General features: G+C 51.2%; 1 protein-coding gene across 2 annotated transcripts in view; it reads right to left on the reverse strand.

Moving 5' to 3' along the window:
• Positions 1-8,000: 8,000 nt before the first annotated feature.
• The window catches only part of Coro1c (coronin 1C), a 64,722-nt gene continuing 54,198 nt past the window's right edge, over positions 8,001-18,524 (reverse strand). For both annotated transcript variants that reach the window (XM_021162248.3, XM_021162247.3), the window contains 8 exons: positions 17,501-17,630; positions 15,974-16,155; positions 14,893-15,012; positions 14,127-14,231; positions 13,030-13,175; positions 11,790-11,847; positions 10,792-11,037; positions 8,001-10,029 (listed from right to left, as the gene is read on the reverse strand). In XM_021162248.3, the coding sequence (XP_021017907.1) occupies positions 9,910-10,029; positions 10,792-11,037; positions 11,790-11,847; positions 13,030-13,175; positions 14,127-14,231; positions 14,893-15,012; positions 15,974-16,155; positions 17,501-17,630 (1,107 nt within the window). In that variant the 3' untranslated portion in view covers positions 8,001-9,909. The remainder of the gene's footprint in view (positions 10,030-10,791; positions 11,038-11,789; positions 11,848-13,029; positions 13,176-14,126; positions 14,232-14,892; positions 15,013-15,973; positions 16,156-17,500; positions 17,631-18,524) is intronic.

Here is an 18,524-nt window from a genome sequence, read left to right on the forward strand (position 1 = left end):
CTTTCTCTGGAGAGGACCTCCTCCTCCTCCTCCTTCAGATTTACTTAAGTACACTGTAGCTGTCTTCAGACACACCAGAAGAGGGCATCAGATCTCATTACAGATGTCTGTGAGCCACCATGTGGTTGCTGGGAATTGAACTCAGGACCTCTGGAAGAGTAGTCAGGGCTCTTAACCACTGAGCCATCTCTCTAGCACCAGACAGTATATTTTACTGTTTCTGTGGATCTGTTAAGTCATAACACCAGCTATATAAACACACTGATAAACTGTGTTTCAATAAAACTTTATTTACAAATACAGTATTTGTCTCTGTGGCTGTGGCTTGTGCACCTTCTGCTTGGAGCATTTTTTTTTTGTTGTTGTTGTTGTTCTTCCTTACCACTTACCAGACCCTAGTTCATGTGCTTTCCCCAAGCCTTCCTGGATTACCACGTCCCTCCCCCATGATTCCAGAGCACCCAGTCCTGCCCCTGCTTGATGAGTGCCGTTTTCCTGGAAGCTTTGGGAGGAAAGCCATGTCTATGTTGCTTGGCGCGGCACTTCTTTGTCCTAACACAGAACCTAGCACTAAGAAATAGCTGGTGCTCAGGTCTCCCAAGCCCTGCCCTGGACTCTTTAACCATTATAATTATCCCATAAGGAGGTACTACTGCTGCCCCCATTGTAGAGATAAGAAACTAAGAAATACCAGGTCCAGAGGAGTGAAGTATCTTGCCCAGGGTGATCTGCTGGTAGATAGCAAAGACAGTGTTATATAAAAGTGCCTGAATCTTAGCTCCTTCCTGCATCCCAACCTGCTGTGACCAGTTTGGGAGGATGCAGTGTCTTTATGAGTCCCTGGAGTGTGGGGCAGGAATTACAATCCTGATGTGTGCCAGAGACCAGTGGCTAGCCTGGAAACTGAGGTCTATTTCTGGGCTCGCTGGGGGACAGGTGCTCTCCGGTGCTCATCGGTGGTCACTGTTGACAGAGCCTATCTCAAAAGTGGAACTGTGGCTTCTGCTTGGTGGACAAGCATCTCCTGAGTATTTATCCCTCCCTCAACTCAGTCTTCCTCCTTTTAGCTGACTTGGGGTGCGGGGTGAGGGGAGGGCTCACAGGTTCCTGGCCACACTGAGTTTCAGGGGCATCACCATGGCATGCTCGGCTGTGTCTTTAATTGCACTTTGCACTAGTTGGGAGAGGAAACTGAAACCCAGTGACTTCATTAAACCGGGAGGAAGCACTGGGCAGACAGAGCTGGCCTGAGCTTCCATTGGCCAGGCTTGAGCAGTCACTAAGGAAATCTTGGAAATTCATGGATGGTCAGGTACTAAGTCCCAGTGCAACCTGAGCTTTAAAAAAAGCTGTTTTGGTTTGGTTTGGTCTGTTTTTTTCGAGACAGGGTTTCTCTGTGTAGCCCTGGCTGTTTTGGAACTCACTTTGTAGACCAGGCAGGCCTCAGAAATCCACCCGCTTCTGCCTCCCAAGTGCTGGGATTAAAGGCGTGCGCCACCACCGCCCGGCTTTGTTTTGTTTTTTAATTTTTAAAAGTGTATGTGTGTGTTTCATCTGCAAGCATGTCTGTGTATCACTGGTGTTCTTGGTACCTTCCTCCATGGCTTTGCCATCTTATTTAGAGACTGAGTCTCACAGAACCTGGAACTCAAAGATTCTGATAGCCTATGTGACCTGCACGCCCTAGGGGAACTCAAGTCTCCACCTTCCCCCAGCACACACTGCTATGCCCAACCTCTCTGTGGGGGCTGGGGATTTAAACCAGGTCCCCAAGCTTGGCCAGCAAGCACGTCACACACTGAGCCATCTCTCTAGCTCCATGGTAGATAAGTTGTTTTTTTTGTTTGTTTGTTTGTTTTTGTTTTTCGAGACAGGGTTTCTCTGTATAGTCCTGGCTGTCCTGGAACTAACTTTGTAGACCAGGCTAGCCTCGAACTCAGAAATCTGCCTGCCTCTGCCTCCCAAGTGCTGGAATTAAAGGCGTGCGCCACCACCGCCTGGCCCAGTAGATAAGTTTTAAAAGCCATCAACTCAAAGAAACAGGCTGGACTCTAGCCTTGGAGATAGTTTCAGGCTTGGTAGACCTGATGACTGAGCTCAGATGCGTCCACACTGTTCATAGAACCTCACCTTTCAGAAAGGAAAAAGATGACTTAAGTTTAGGAGGGCAGACAGGATTCTTTCCGGATGTGTATGCTTTGAGTCTGTCCTCCTCCTAACCACACTCATGTTCAGGGTCACCAAGACAAGCACATGGGATAAGTAACAATTCTCTCAGCAGGCCTATAAACAGCCAGGCTAGACCACCGATGAACTTCAGCATGGGTTGGTTTTGGTGAATTATAAGAGGTCTGGAGAGAAGGACGGCAATGGCTGGTTTGCAGAGGACCAGTCCCCAGCTCCCACATGGCAATCTCACAATTGCCTGTAACCCCGGTTTAAGGGGATCCAGTACACTTTGGCCTCTGTAGATACTAGGAAAGCCTGTGGTGCACAGGTCTATGTGCAGGCAAATGCAAACGATTCATACACAAAAAATAATTCAAAAATAAAAATAAATCTTAAAAACTTAAACCAGTCATAGTCTTTGCCCATCTACATATTCCTAAGATTCTCTATCTAATGGGGGGGGGTTGGGGGGAGGCACACAAAGGTGTTATATAAAATAGAGTAAGAAAAAGCAGTGCCTTGCTTTGAAAGGCCCAGCTAAGGGAGGGCTTCATCCCCACTCCCAGCCCCTTCCACTCCAGGGGCTTGTAGGCTTATCCGAGTCATCTGAAGGGGAAATGGCTACTGCCCCCTCCACTCGCCAGATTCTATTCCCCCACCTCAAACAGGAACACAGGGTCAGGGTGTTCACTTTCAAGCCCCAGATTCCGCATGCCACATGGGCAGCACACTGGAGACCGCAGCGTAGATCATTTCCTCAGACAGAGGAGCAGCAGAGAGTGGCCAACGGTTCTCCCCACACCTGAAGCTCTCTAGTGTGGAGGGCAAAGCCATGCATGCTGATAGGCATTCAAAACCCAGCAATGGGGAGGCTAAGGCAGGGGTGCTCTGAGATCGAGGGCATCATGGGCTACAGGACACACACACACACTCACTCCTAAAGAAACAAGACATGCACAGCAATCTCTGCCTCCTACAACCTTTCTAAGGTTAACCCAACTGGAGGTTCTGCTTGGCAGGGCAGACTGCAGACTACCCTTCCAGACTGGCTGATGCACACAGCCCTTCTCTGAAGATCCATCAGGGTCTCAGTTGCACATGCAGTCATCATGAGGGAGAACTGTTGGAATCTGAAATGCCCCCTTTAGGTTTGGGTCCTGAATGCTTTCCTCCTCTGGCTTGTGACCTTTCAGAGGGAAGTTTCAGAGTCCCTAGAACACTCTCATGGGGTCATTTGATATAGTGAGCTTTAAGAATATGTGGTTCTAGCCGGGCGTGGTGGTGCACGCCTTTAATTCCACCACTCTGGAGACAGAGGCAGGCAGATTTCTGAGTTCGAGGCCAGGGGCTGGTCTACAAAGTGAGTTCCAGGACAGCCAGTGCTATACAGAGAAACCCTGTCTCAAAAACCAAAAAAAAAAAAAAAAAAAAAAAATCTGTGGTTCTGTAGAGATGGCTCCGCGGTTAAGAGCACTGACTGCTCTTCCAAAGGTCCTGAGTTCAAGTCCCATCAACGACATGGTGGCTCACATTCATCTGTAATGAGATCTGACAAGCCCTCTTCTGGTGTGTCTGAAACAGCTACAGTGTACTTATAATTAATAAATAAATAAATAAATCTTTAAAAAAAAATCTGTGAGCCAGGCATGGTGGCGCACGCCTTTAATCCCAGCACTTGGGAGGCAGAGGCAGGCAAATTTCTGAGTTCAAGGCCAGCCTGGTCTACAGAGTGAGTTCCAGGACAGCCAGGGATACACAGAGAAACCCTGTCTTGACCCCCCCCCCCAAAAAATAAAAGTAAACTAAAATAAACCTTAGGACTACTTTCTCCGAGCCAGCACACAGAAGTCAGTGGTCGCTAAAATGGGTAATGTGTAAGAGTTTCCCAGGTGGTTCTGGTTTTGAAAGCATCAAAGACTTTGATTTTGCTTTGATTCCTTCACAACTGTGTGTTGGTTCCATCCTCTGGGAGTAAAAAAGGTATTTGTCTTGATTTTACAGAGGCCCACGGTGTTTTGAAGAGCCTGGAATTTTACAGAGACGTTGCAAAGTTTAGAGATTTTGGAATTTTTAGAGTCTTTGAACTTTAAAGGAGACTTTAGATCTCTCTCTCTCTCCACCCCCACCCCCTCAGCTTTAAGTATATGAGTACACTGTCGATGTCTTCAGACATACCGGAAGGAAGAGGGCACCAGATCCCATTACAGATGGTTGTGAGCCACCATGTGGTTGCTGGGAATTGAACTCAGGACCTCTGGAAGGGCATCTCCTGAGCCATTTCTCCAGCTCCCCAGATTTTTTTCTTAGTTTTTAAATATTTACTACTTTATAGTTTATAGAGACTTAAATATTTGATTTTTTTTTTTTTTTTTTTTTTTTTTTTTTTTTTTTTTTTTTAGACAGGGTTTCTCTGTGTAGCCCTGGCTGTCCTGGAACTCACTTTGTAGACCAGGCTGGCCTCGAATCTGCCTGTCTTTGCCTCCCAAGTGCTGGGATTAAAGGCATGCACCACCACTGCCCGGCTAAATATTTGAAATTTTAAAGGTGGTGGGACTTTTAAAAGTTGGGATGTTTTATGTTATTACAGTTATATTGTTTTATATTTAGCGCGCCCTCTTGGGAGCAAATGAGAAAGGAACAAGTCTACTTGAACAGTGTTGTGCGCCCGATTGGTGCTGGCCAGCTTTACCAACCTGACACCAGCTAGAGTCATTTGGGAGATGGGGACTTTCAGTTGAGAACATGGATTCTGTGTGATCGGCCTGCAGGCAAGTCTGGGGGAATTCTCATGTTTGAGAATGTAAGCGGGCCCAGCCGTTATGGGCAGTGCCGATGTGTAAGAAATCAAGCAAGCCAGTAAACAATGCCTGCCGGCCTCTGCATCCATTCCTGCTTCCAGGCGTGTGATGGGTACTCTTGTGCCAACTTGACCACAGTCATTTGGATTAACTAAAAACCCAAGCAGCCGGGCACACCTGAGAGGGACCTTTCGTGATTGGATCATTTGAGGTGGGAAGACCCACCCCAAATCTGGGCCACACCTAGTAGCAGCCTCTAGAAAGGACATGGAAGAAGGAAGCTTTTGCTTTCTACCTGCTCGTTCCTGGTCTCATATATCCGGCTGCTGCTGAATTCTTTCATTGACATTATGACCTACTTCAGAATTCTGGTGTAGACCAATGACCAGCTGAGACATCCAGCCTCGTGCACCAAACAGCTATTGGTTTCTTGGTCTCTCCCTCAGGTGACAGCCATTGCCGGACTGGATGGGCCACTGCTCCACTAGAGACCCTCGCCAATAGGTTCCCGCTGCCTTGAGTTCCTGCCCTGACTCCTGGATGATGGATAAACTGTAAGAGGAAACCAAGCCCGTTCCTCCCTGGGCTGGTTTTGGTCAAGCTGGATTACAAACTAAAACAGCGGGATTTTAGGTTGTAGCAAAACAGTCTCTGTCATGCAGAACTCCCAGTATTTAGGAAGATGGCCGAAATGTATGGCATGTTCAAATTAAAATAACATATTCTATTTTGAATTATGTGTATCTTTCTGTGGATGTGTGCAGCAAAGTTCAGGTGCTTACAGGAACCAGAGTGGGTGTTGGATCCTCTGCCGTGAGCTACCCAATGTGGATGCTGGGAACTAAACTTGGTTCCTCTGCAAGGGCAGAACACGCCCTCCTCAGCTGCTGAGCCGGCTGCCCAGCCCCAGCATGTCTGACTGTATATGGACATTGGGATTTCGATTTCACAATTCTTCTCACTCAACAGTCTTCCTTTGGGCTTCTGCCTGCTACTTTAAGATGTAAATACCAACAAGGTACCCACACCTTTAGTCCCAGCCCTGGGGAGGCAGAGGCAGGTTGATCTCTTAGGAGCACTGACTGCTCTTCTAGAGGTCCTGAGTTCAAATCCCAGCAACCGCATGGTGGCTCACAATCATCCATAATGAGATCTGATGCCCTCTTCTGGTGTGTCTGAAGACAGCGACAGTGTACTCACATACATGAAATAAATGATTTCCATTATGGGTGGTTGTGAGCCATCGGTTGGTTGCTGGGATTTGAACTCAGGACCTTCAGAAGAGCAGTCAGTGCTCTTAACTGCTGAGCCATCTCTCTAGCCCAACATATTAGTATTATTTTTTTGATGTCTCTCAGTGTCTTTTTATTAAATGACTAAATAGCCATACGGTGTTACGGGTGTGTCCAGGAACTGGACCACTGGGGGGGCCACTTCAGTCCTCAAAGTCTCTGCTTTCAATCCCGCTGGTGTTTCGGAGGGAAGTTTTCAGGTGAGAAGTCTAAGCCACGAACTGTCAAGTCTGGTCCCAGCTGTGAGCCTGCCTTCCAGAAAGGTGCTGTCACTGTGCACAGGTGACTGCTAGCAGGAGCCTACAGGAGCAACAAACACCTCCCACCCCACCCCAGGGAAAGTGTGCCCTTGACCACGCCTCGTGTCCATGACCCAGTGACAATGTCAGGATCGCTTACTTCGTGGGAAGGAGAAAGGGACACTTATTAGAGTTGACTTATTCTTTAAGACCCAACCAAAAGTGTTTCTGGATAGGGCATGGGGCACTAAGTTAAGTCCGGGGAGGGAAGTAACCTTAAAAAAGTAAGTTCTCCCCAGACAGCGTCTGGTTCACTGTCTGGGGATGGACGGACGGATGGACGGACGGGGGACACAAGAAGCTGTTAGGTCTTCTGGCAGAGAGTCAAGGTGGCCAAACCAGACAACGAGCCAGTCGTAAACAGACCACTGGGCCTCTCCCCACAGCTGGGGTCCTCGGAGGGAGGCCCGCCAACTTCCCTTCCCTGCCCGTCATGGGAACCAGAGGCTGCTCCCCTTGCTTGGGAGGAAGGAACCTGGGGAGGGCCTTCCGGTACTCACTCATCACATGGAAGGTAAACAAGGGGGTTTCTTCTGTATAAAAACTGAAATGTCATCGGGTGATGGGGTAACAGGAAAGGGGAAGTCGAAAGGTACAGTCAGGACACCGAGGACCCGATGGGCAGAAGCACAGCCAAGGGTTCCCGTTCACTGAAAATGCTTTGAACACACCTACCTCCCTGTGGGGTGTGTGTAGCTGTCAATCAGGATTCAGAGGCAGGAGGCTCATGGCTGTCTACAGCCACAGAGCAAGTTCAAAGCTAGTCTGGGGTACCTGTATCTCATCTTTTTTATCTTTTTGAGACAGGGTCTCTCTAAATAGCCCTGGCTGTCTTGGCACTATGTAGACCAGGCTGGCCCTGCCTCTGCCTCTGAGTGCTAGGCTCTGAAACCTTGTTTTAAACAACAATAAACAAAATAAAACCCAGGTCTGCGGCTGTGGCTTGGTAGGTAAAGTGTTTGTTGAACATTCGCAGAGGCCCCTGATCCTCTGCACCATGTAAAGCAGGCCTGGTGGGGCAGGCTTGTGACCCCAGGCAGTCAGGAGATGGAGGCTGGGAGATCACAACAAATTTGGGGCCAACCTGGCCTACCTGATACCCTGTCTCAAAAGAAGAACAAACAAAGTCCAGGGGGGGCGCTCCCCACACTGGCCATGGTGTCCCTGCAAGGGGCCAAGTGGTCAGCCTGGGTATCTCATTCCTCGTGGGGTTACCATCCTTCCCCTGAAACAGGGAAGAGACTGGAAGATGAGCTTGGCTTCAGGTTCCACAGGCCCATGGGCTGGAGGCAGGGGCCACTCAGCAGGGCTGTCAGAATCTAGACCATGGCATTAGTCTCTCGACCACCCGCCCGTCTGGCAGTTGCTGGGTGCCTGTGCCCAGCAGGGTGTGGCTGCTCAGAGACAGCCGAGTGAGGCGAGAAAGAAGCACAGCACACGACTGTAATCAATGCCTTTTATCTCTGAAAACGGAAGCGAGTGTTTTGACAGAACACTATGGCCACTCTATAAGAGTGGGTGTAGGAGCAGTTCACTGTCTTCCTCCGGTGCCACAGGGAAACAGAGGCCACCACAGCGTGTCAGGTGGGCACACACTACAGTCACTCCTTCCTCTCTGAACCACAGCCCCTCTGACTTCATCACCAGCCTCTACAATTGTTACGTAATTAATTCAATGGACCCCAGAACCTTTGTGAATCTTCACACAGTCCTCGGCGTAGCACACGTACAGACAATGCAGTGTGAGTCATTCCAGCCATGGTCTCTCCATCTCCTTATCCAATATTAAACCACGAGACAGACACAGAAACCTACGGAGGCTCAGGAGCCCCAAAGCCCCTATCTCGGTGGCTGAGAGAACCTTTTCTTACAACACTACCCAGTCAGTCCACATACTCTAAGCGGCTGCTGCCATACTATGCTCTGCCCTGATAACCTGTGCATTTGCTGGCAGCCAGCACTGTACCCACACCAGCACCAACACTTGCCAAGGCTTGCCTTTCGTGATCCATCTGACACTACCCAGGTCGTCTGCTTCCATAGACACGCACCATGAGGCTGTGAGGTTAGAGTAGGGCTAAGGTCTAGCTGCTGCCCTTGGAGCAGGCATGCCCAGGGCACTGCTGTGCTCCACACGTCCACGGCCAGTGCTGGCAAGCAGCAGCCTGATCTGGGTGGCAGGGCAGAGGGCCTGTGCGTGGCCAGCTATGGTCTATCTCTGAACTTCCCTTTCCACTGTTCTGGACCTTTCCCTCCACTGCAACATTCAAGAGCCCTCGAGGGCTGGCTGGGCGCCTGAGACAGGAGGCAGCAAAGTAAGGAGGGAAGACAGGAGCGAGGGAAACAGAGGGCCTGGGGCAGGGGCAGAGGCTGTGCGCACAGCGCCTGGGTTCAAGCCCCACACTATACCCAAGGGCCAGGCAAGCTGCCTCTGTAGACAAGGGACTGTCAACACACAGGTATCCACTCGCCTTGGGTGCCCTTGTCCAAACCGCCCGGAAGGGAACCACACTGCTGGAAGGGACAGGCACAACCATCTGTGGAGAACAAAACTGCAGGAACATGAGCTAGTTCGGGTTAGAGTATAATCACCGAGTTCCCTCTGTGCAACCACCCAACTTCTAGGAAAGAGAGAGCAAGGAGAGAGAGAGAGACAGGACTTTTGATCGAAGACTCAATGGAATGGGGGCAGTGTGTGGTGGGTCCACGTGATTTCTCAAGTCCTCCTTCTGCACAGTCGTTAGACTAACGCCCAGGTTTGTGCTGTGAGTGAGCCAGCCCTGTGCAGGCGGCTGCACTGATTGTTCTCGTGAGTGTTTATACAAAATAATCATTTCATCTTCATTTAGTTTATAAACATACACAGTGCTGCTGTCCCTTTTAAATTGAGGAGAGAAAGAAAGAAAGAAAGAAAGAAAGAAAGAAAGAAAGAAAACCCACAAATACTGCAAAGTAGAAAAATACAAAGAAAAAAAAGCTACTTTCGATTTTGGCAACATTAAAAAGGAAGAGACAGAGAGCAGAGGTGGCGCTGGCCCGGTCATCAGGTGTGTGAGGAGGATGCTGGGTCAAGGGGGAGCTTGGTCTCTAAAATTCAGAATATCTGGCATTTCAAACGTAGGAAAGCTCAGCAAGTCAGCAGACCTGCCAAACACCAAAGCTCCCTGACGAAAAGCTCAGCCTCCAGGTTTGCGGAAATTTGGGAGAGGAACTGAGTTCTTACTGGAATGTGGCCTATCGCTGGCTGACAGATCTGACATGGAATGTCTCCAAATGGCAGTGTCTCCCTCTCTGCCCTCCCTGGGAGTGCTCGGAGGAGGAGCAGCCACCGTCTGTGGAGGTGGGCGGGCCTCAGGCAGCCATCTTCGCCAGCTGCTGCTCCAACTTGGAAATGCGCTCGTCTTGACTGCTGATTGTTTCCTTTATGGATTTGATCTCTTTCAGAATCTCATCCAACTTGGCTTCGTTTTGCTGAGAAACAAACAGAACAAGGTGACCAGACAGCAGCAACAAAGCGCGTTCCCTTTCTGTTAACTCTGACAGCGCGGAGTGGAGTCTCTCGGTGCCTCTCACACGCTTGGGACAGCCAGCTGCAGTCCCCAGGACACCAGGTCTTCCCGAGGCACCACGGAGCTTCTGAGATAGATGAGAGCCCACAAGGCAACTGCAGTGCCTCAAAGTGGCTTCCCGGTCCTCCATCTGCAGCTGCTGGGCAGAGCCCTCACCGGGCAAGCCTGGGCACACCAGGGCCTGCAGCCCCCTCGCTCTGCTTCCTGTCAGGAGGAGCCTGCTCTGTAGGGGCTCGGATGAAGAGCCAGTGTCTCCTAAGAGCTTATTAACTGGAAACCTTACGGCACCAAGTACAGATGCCACTTAAGGCACTGCTCTGCCTGATTCTCCACACCCCTCCCAGCCATTCTCTCCTGAGGGAGCAGTGCCCTCTGGTGGTAGGTTCCTCAGACCCCTAGGCTCCAGGCAAAGTAGTCGTATTGCTAGCCCCACATCGTGAATCCAGTGCTATGTGTACCACTTCCATCTCTAAGAACACTCCCTTTCCTGCCTCCCTTAGCCCGGCAGGGGTCCTGTCCACTCTCAGACACACAGTAGGCATTACAAAAGCCAGTGCTGGCTGGCCTAGCACACCATAGTCACCCAGAGCTGGGCACTGCCCTGGGCCACAGGGGGCTCTCCAGAGGCTTCAGGTCAAGCCCAGCCCAGGCACACATGCCTTACCACACTGGCCGTGTCTGTGGGCTTCTTAGGGGCACAGCTGAGCTCGCTCTTCTTGTTTGCAGCCGGTTTGCTGTCCAGGATGTTCTTCTTGACCACCTTGAGGTCCCTGTTCTTGCCTGGAATGTACCCGTGCTTCAACGATATGAGGATGGGGTCCGCGTTCTTCCCCTCAAACCACTCCTCGGCCTCAAGGGCGGCTTCCGGCCCCGCCGTGTCAGGGTACAGGTCGTCTTGGAAGAGGTCAGACTGTAAGAGGCATGTGGAGAACGCTTGGTAAACGAGAAGAAAGGCTGGAGCCCGAGTCCAGTGCTGCACGGATGCAGGACAAGCGTTCCCCACGGGATATGTCCCAACCTTTACTGTCTCCCACAATCTGGAATAGTGGGAAGAGGCATGCACACCACAGGGACCTGAGTTTTCACTTCAGAACTGGGGACATGGAGCAGCAGAGATGGGGTGCTGCTGGCTTGTCTTGTGTTAGTTCTACACAAGCTAGTGGCACTCAGAAGAGGGAACCTCAGTGAGAAAAAAACGCTCCAACAGGCCGGCCTGTGGGCAAGCCCACGGTGCATTGTCTTGCCTGGTGAGTGATGTGAAAAGGCACGCCTCACTGTGGGTGGGGCCAGCCCTGGGCAGGTGGGCCTGGGTGCTGAGCTGGCCATGAGGAGCAAGCAGTGTCCCAGCATGGCCGCTGCATCTGCTCCTGCCCAGACAGTGAGCTCAGCAAGGCAGTGTGACTGACAGCTGCGAATGTCATGAAGTCTCATCACAGCAACAGAAGCCCTAAACTCATACAAGGGGCTCAGCAGTCACAGGCCTTCGCTGTCCTGCAGGGGACCTGGGTCTGATGCCTGGCCCCCTCACGGTGCTCCTGATTCCAGGGACCCCACACTTCTGACCTTCGCAAGCACCAGGTGGGCATGGAGACAGTGCACAGCAACACATGTAGGCAAAACAGCCACGCATACTAAGACCAAACCCAACACCCAGGCACTTACTTTCCTGGGGACCGTCATGATAATGGGCTCGCACTTTCTCTCATGAAGCTTGAAGAATCTTCAAAGGAGACACAAAGAGGCAAAGTTACAGAGAGTGAGTGACTGACGGCCCCAGCCCGCTCTCTCCAGCGCCCGTGGGATCTGAAGATCACCTCCACTGACCACCTCAGTGGCTGCGGCAGGCTAGGAGCAGTTTGGTGTGCCCTCTACAGAGAAGAGTGACTGTCTATGCAACTGGGGACTGCAAGCAGGAGAGGCCTGTGAAAGATGGCTGCAGCCAAGCCAAGTGCTGGGGACCGCACAGCCATGCCCCAGTGACTCTCCACTGTATCCCCAGACAAGAGAGCACACACACACCTCACACGAGGCAGCACCTGCCAGCACAGGCACTGCACGTGGCACACATGGGAACTCAGGACAACTGCCGGGGCTGGCCTGCAGGCCCCTTCCACCTTCCTGTCATTCTTACGGCTTACTGCTACCTCTGCATGTGTTAGCATGTGAGTGTGTGTGCCCCAGCACAATGGAGTCATTCCCCTTCTCCTGCTTTTCCAGGACCCCTTGGATCCAACTCTGGCCATCAGGTCTGTGTGGCAAATATCTATCCACTGAGCCATCCTGCTGACCCTGCCTTCTACTTTTTGTTCCAGACAGGGTCCCACACTGGCCTGGAGCACTGCCACACAGGGCAGGCTGGCTGATGGGCGCTCCCAGGCTGCTGTCTCCTCCACCTCCCATCTCTTTAGCGCTGGGATTACCATGTGCACCACAGAGATAACCACAGGTCCTGGGACCTAAGCTAACCTACGCCTGTAAGATCAGAGCTTTACCGACGGAGCAAGCTACTCAGCCATCTACACAGACCTCTTCTCCCCCACCCCCCACGTGTTCCCAGTTGGCCTCTCTCCCCTCACAGCTCTCTGTCCCCATCTGTCTGCCTTTACTCCTTCGCTCCTTCCCCTGAATAATTCTCCTTTATACCAGGTCTGTGGCATGGTGTGGCCTCTCAGGAGACACCTTGGCATGAGCCTGCTGGGCATCGCCCTCCCACTGCAATACATTTTATATCACGGCTCTTGCCCACCTGCCTCCCAGGGACCACTGCCCACAGCCTCGGCATGAAGGAAAAAGTGAGCACACAAGACACTGAGCCCTGCTGTGTCCCAGCTGTGCTCCACTGCAAGGACAGGCCACAAGCCACAGTCATGAACAACTGGACACGTTGGGTTCAATTCTTTACCTGGCAATCTCACACTTGTTGACGTCAAGGCCCCGCTTGGGCATGTAGCCCATCCCTCGCTGAGGCTCCTTGCTGCTGAATGTGTTGAGGTAGTGGACATATGGGGATTCATCGGTGATCTCAAAATAGCGGATACTGCTGTCACCCTAAGAACCAGAGACAAGTCAGTGCCCACGGTGATGCAGACATTTTCTTTAAGTGGGTGGTACTCACACCACCCAGAATTCATGGAAACCTAACTTCAGCAGCTGTCCACTGCTCCTCTAAACACATCTGCCTGAATTACAAGCCATTGTTTCCCCTTCTTCCTGAGAATTCTCCAGCACTTCCTGTAGAGGGCTCCCATGCCTCTCCTCTCCTGGGCCTAGAAATCAGGTCAGGGTCAGGGCAAAAGAGCAAGTGGCGCACAACTGCCCTGAGCACCAGCTTCAGAAGTCAAGCAAGCAAAGCAAGTGGCTGAGAGCGCAGCTGCCCGCCTGAAGCCTCACTCTCAGGCCCCAGCAATGACAGGCAACCAGGGGAGATCAACATAGGGTCTCTCTAGAAGCAGCAGCAGTGTTTCAGTGGCTTCTTCTAACTCTGGACAGCACCAAAGGCTCTCAGGGCAGTGAATGAAACCCCGTGGTTAGGCTGGGGAGATGGCTGAGAGGTTAGGAACACTGGCTGTTCTTCCAAAGGTCCTGAGTTCAATTCCCAGCAACCACATGGTGGCTGACAACCATCTGTAATGGGATCTGATGTCCTCTTCTGGCACACAGGTGTACATGCAAATAGAGCACTCATTCATAGATAGAAAGATAGATATCTAGATAGATGGATAAAAAAAACAAAACAAAAGCTTGTGGTCATCATGTTTGAAGTGGTCAGCTATTTTTTTGGCAAGCTACCCAACGCCAGCAACCTGGTCTGAAAGAGGACAAGCTTTCAGCATGAACATGCTTTTACACACACACACACACACACACACACACACACACACACACACACTCACTCACACAACTTTAACATTAAATATGTCAGTTACACTGCCTAGCTTCTAGGGTTCTGAGGACAAGCCCTGCCCCTCTGCGGTTGGCCTGACATCAGACGCTGTTTACCTTCCCACATAAGTAGATGATGCTGGTGTCCGGGTCGTAGAAGGGGAGCAGCACCCCATTGCTAGTGTCCATTTCATGGAGAGCAATTGGTTCCTGCATGTTTTTCTGAAAATAAGTTAAAAAATACACATAAACACACACAACACACATATATACATTTTTAAAATCCCAGCAGAACTTCAAGTCTGAGCAAACACGGGTGACCTCGTGCATGTAAATACAGGTGACCTCATGCATGCAAACACTGTAAATCAAACTCCCTGACGATCAATGCAGACATCAGTATGGGTCCACGACAAGAGCCTTTCTCCTTCGAGCTGTTTTCTTTTTGAAAAAGATTTTTGTTTTTAAAGGACAACCTGGGAATTCCAGGCCAACGTGTGTGTGCATGAGTGTAGTCGCCTGCTGGGGACAGAAGAGGGCATCCAATCCCCTGGAGCTGCAGCTGTGACCATAGGTGACATAATGTTCTTGACCCCAAGCCATCTCTCTCCGGCCACCACTTTCTCATTATAAAGAACGACACATTGAGCAGGACTGTGTGCTCCGTCCCTGTGAGGTCTAAGCACCAGTGGAGACTCTGGAGCCCCACGAGTGCAGGCCTCAGGTGCACTGCTTGCCTGAGCCCCACTGAGGACGAGACCCTCCTGCTAACTTAAGACAGCAAGACCACAGAGAATCACGCTGAGGAGCCTGTGACCCCCTCTGCCAGCCCAAAGCCCCACTCAAGCTGACAGAAACTTGGAAAGGGAGGAAACTGGCTTACTGGGTTCCAGAGTGCCAACTGCCGCTCGCTCATGCGGCTAAAGCCAGTAGTGAAGACGTTGCCGTCCGCCAGGAAGATGGCACGCATAGGCCTGGCTCCTTCGTGTGCTTTCTCCTTCTCCTGGGAAGTGGGTGGGGGAAGCAGATACAGATTTCACACACTCACACTCACCGTGGAAAGCCCCCAACCCCACACACAGGCCCAGTCCGAGCTTTCCTGGGCAGGACCCTGAGGCCATGGAGGTGCCAACTGTCCCTCCTTATGAGAAAGCAGCGTCACTGAGTGGTCTGGTCAAAAGGGCTCTGCCACACATGTGACCTGCAGGCTGGGGGCAGCCCACAGGTTCTCCAGCCTCACAGGACACACGGAAGGCCACTCCTAGCCTTTCCTGGTTAATGAGCGTGCCCGAGTAGACACCCTTGGGATATGCTGGGTGGACAAACCGGACTTGGAAAGTCCCTGTGGTTGGTAAGATGCACGGTGATTGCTGTCCAGCCTAGAGCACAGCAGAGGGGATATGCTGCTGGGTTTCTCACCCACACCTGCAGCCCTGACAAGACCGTGTGCATCTTCAGGCAGGGAAAGTGACTTTGCCGAAGTCCTACTGGGTGTTAGAAGCTGAGTCTCTAAGCCGACAGTAGGAGCTCCTGCAGGCCTGACGGGCACCTGGATAGTGTTCTTGGGTCAGGTGGGCATCAACTGGGGTGTGGTCAGTGTAGACCCCTGATAGTCTGGCTGAGCTCATCCAGGCCTGCAAAGCCCCGAGGGCACTCTAAGCTGTTTAAAGCACTGCTGGTCCATGTGTCCATGTGCGCACCTTTAATCCCAACACTGGGAGGCAGAGCCTGGTGCACTTCTGTGCTCCAGGCCAGCCTGGGCTATTCTGACTAAGGTCACCATGAGGGGACAGAGCTGAGCTAAGGCTGGACAACAACTAGAGAGACCAGAAACTTGGGCAGCCACCTCCCCACTCAGCTGATGCCCACACTCCACAAGGACAGCATGGCTTCTGTGTGGCAGCCTTCAGAGCCCAAGAAAGGCTACTGACCAGCTGCCAGGGCTGCGTGCTGGGGACACTCACCGCCACGATCTCCTGTTTCCTGGGGTCAATGACTCTCACTTTCTTGTCTTTGGATGCTGTGCAGATGAGACTACCGTTACGGCTCCAGCTCACGTTGTAAATCATGTCTGAATGCATATCGTCCAAGTTGATGAGGGCTTCCCCTGTCCCCACGTTCCAGATGATAATGGCATTATCACAGCCTGTCACAAGCAGATCAGTCACCAGGTGAGATGGGACCACAGAGCATGTCAGAGAAAGCCACCAGCCCCACAGGGACACAGGCACGGGAGGGAAGGTGCTGGAGACAAGAGGCCCTGCCTACTAGGCTGGAGTGACATCTCTGTAAATGAACACTTTAAAGCAGTCCCGTGAGAGCCTCTGTCAACCCAACAAGAAGCTCAGCACAACAGAAGTCCCCTGGGGGTCAGCTGAACTAATGGAGCCAGGCGGTCTGTGTCTCCTTGGCTTGTACAAGGCGAACAGGAAAAGGGTGAGCTGCATGGTCCCCACAGGTCCTTTCTGCCATGCTGCCCCTCAGCTAGCTGCCCAGCCCCTGACCTGCTCTAGAGGTCATCAGAGAGCTGGGGGGGGAGGGTCAACAGTGGCTAAGCTGGCACCTTACGATGCCTTCTGTATCAGATGCCCACCTGGCATTACATTCCTAGCCTCACACACCACAAACAGCCCCTATCCTTAGTTACAAACTGATCTGGCCAACTTGCAGAAATACATTAAGACAAAACAAACCAGTATTGTTAAGGTGTAATTCACAATAGCCATTACATATATCTAGGTAAGTTCTGATAAATACCTATACCAAGAGAAAGCTTACTGCCATCACCCCAAAAACTTTCTGTATTCATATATGCATGTGTGCGTGCGTGCGTGTGTGCTTGGCCCCGCCGTGTAAAGGCCAGAGGGTGCATCTTTATTGAAGTAGTCTCTCACTGGCCTGGCCTGCCAACCCATGCCAGGGAACTGCCTTTCCTTCTCTGCTTCCGTGGCACTGGGATAACAAAGCTCACCAGCACGTCAGGCTTCCCTAACACGGGTTCTGAAGCCCTGTGTTGAATGAGTCACGTCCCCAGCAGGCTGGCCCAGCCTTCAACTTACTCAGCCACCATACCTGGTTGATGTGTTGCTTTTAGGAAAAGAAAGGGAGGGAGGGAAAAGAATGAATGCACGAATGAATGAATCTAAAATTTGAGCAAAGGCAAAAATTTCTGTAAGATGAACTTGGAAATCATGCCACAAGAAGCGGGTGAGTAGAGAGATGGAAAGTGCCAGGGTTCACTGTGGAGCAGTCTAACAGAAAATTCAAAAGCAGCATCGGCGTTCAGAGCCGGGAGCTGAGCAGACAGGCTGAGCTTTGCCAGCAGGACAGTGTGGGAGAGGACAGCATGGCCCGTGGGAAGGCGCTGGAGCACACACATCAAGGGTCCAAACCCAGGTGTTTGGAGTCTGCCATAGCTCCTTGGTGCTCCAGTGGGGTCCCACCCATCCCCCCATCACAGGGTGAGGGCAAAGCAGCCTCTGGGCTCCTACCTGCACTGAGAAGCACATTGCGGGCCGTTGGGTGCCAGGCCACGATGCCAACTCTTTTTGAGTGCCCTTCTAGAATCACCACAGGCTCGGTCAGGGAAAGGGTCAGTCCATTTTCAGGGATCTGCCAAACCTGTTGGAACAGGAAGGAGATTACTGGTCTGAAAGCCGCTGCTGTCACCTTTGACTCCCAGATCACAATGGCCACCCAGAGGCATCCTGGGTAAAAGGCGCAGGCAGCGACTGTGTGCCTGATTTAAATGTAAATATACTAAGTACTTGGGGACTTTTCTTTTCTTCATCTGTGACCTGCCAGGCCAATGGTGTCCTCAGAACCACAGGTCATTCACTCGGACTGAGTAGTGTTCTCCTTTCTCTGTGGTAAGATTTCCTTTCTACAGTGTGGTAGAAATATTCCCACATCCCTCATGTAAAAACACAGAGCCCATGTTCACACGCGTGCGCCAGCAGAGGTTTTACCTCAGTGTTCTCTGAGGGATTCCATCATTTTGTGCTTCTCCCTCACCACTGTCTCGTGAGTACTAGACAGCTCTGAACTATCATGTATTAAATATCACGTGAGTCACCACGTCCCACATTCCTTTATGAGATGGTGAAAATATTCAAAAATTTGTGTTGGTGGGTATATGTATTCATGAACATATTAGAAACCACCGAATTGTACATTTTAAATGAGCACATTCCATATAAATTGTATCTTAAAAAAAAACCTTATTTGCTGCTGTGTGCTTCTGTGTGTTTGTATGTATGTGTGCGTGCCTCTGTGTGTGTGTGTGTGTGTGTGTGTGCATCATGCCTCTGAGGGGGGGGCTCTCTGTGTGTGGAGCACGCATGTGGATGTCAAAGGACAACGTTGTACAGTTGCTTCTTTTCTTCCACCTTTGCATGGCTTCTAAGGATTGAACTCACATCACCAGGCTTGCATGTCAAATGCCTTTACCTGCAGAGCCATCTTGTTGGCCCCATCAATTATATCTGAACGAGGTGTATACTTAAGAAAAGAGAG

The sequence above is a fragment of the Mus caroli genome, unplaced genomic scaffold (genome assembly GCF_978045245.1).
Source record: "Mus caroli unplaced genomic scaffold, Mus_caroli_1 scaffold_4, whole genome shotgun sequence".
Taxonomy (NCBI): domain Eukaryota; kingdom Metazoa; phylum Chordata; class Mammalia; order Rodentia; family Muridae; genus Mus; species Mus caroli.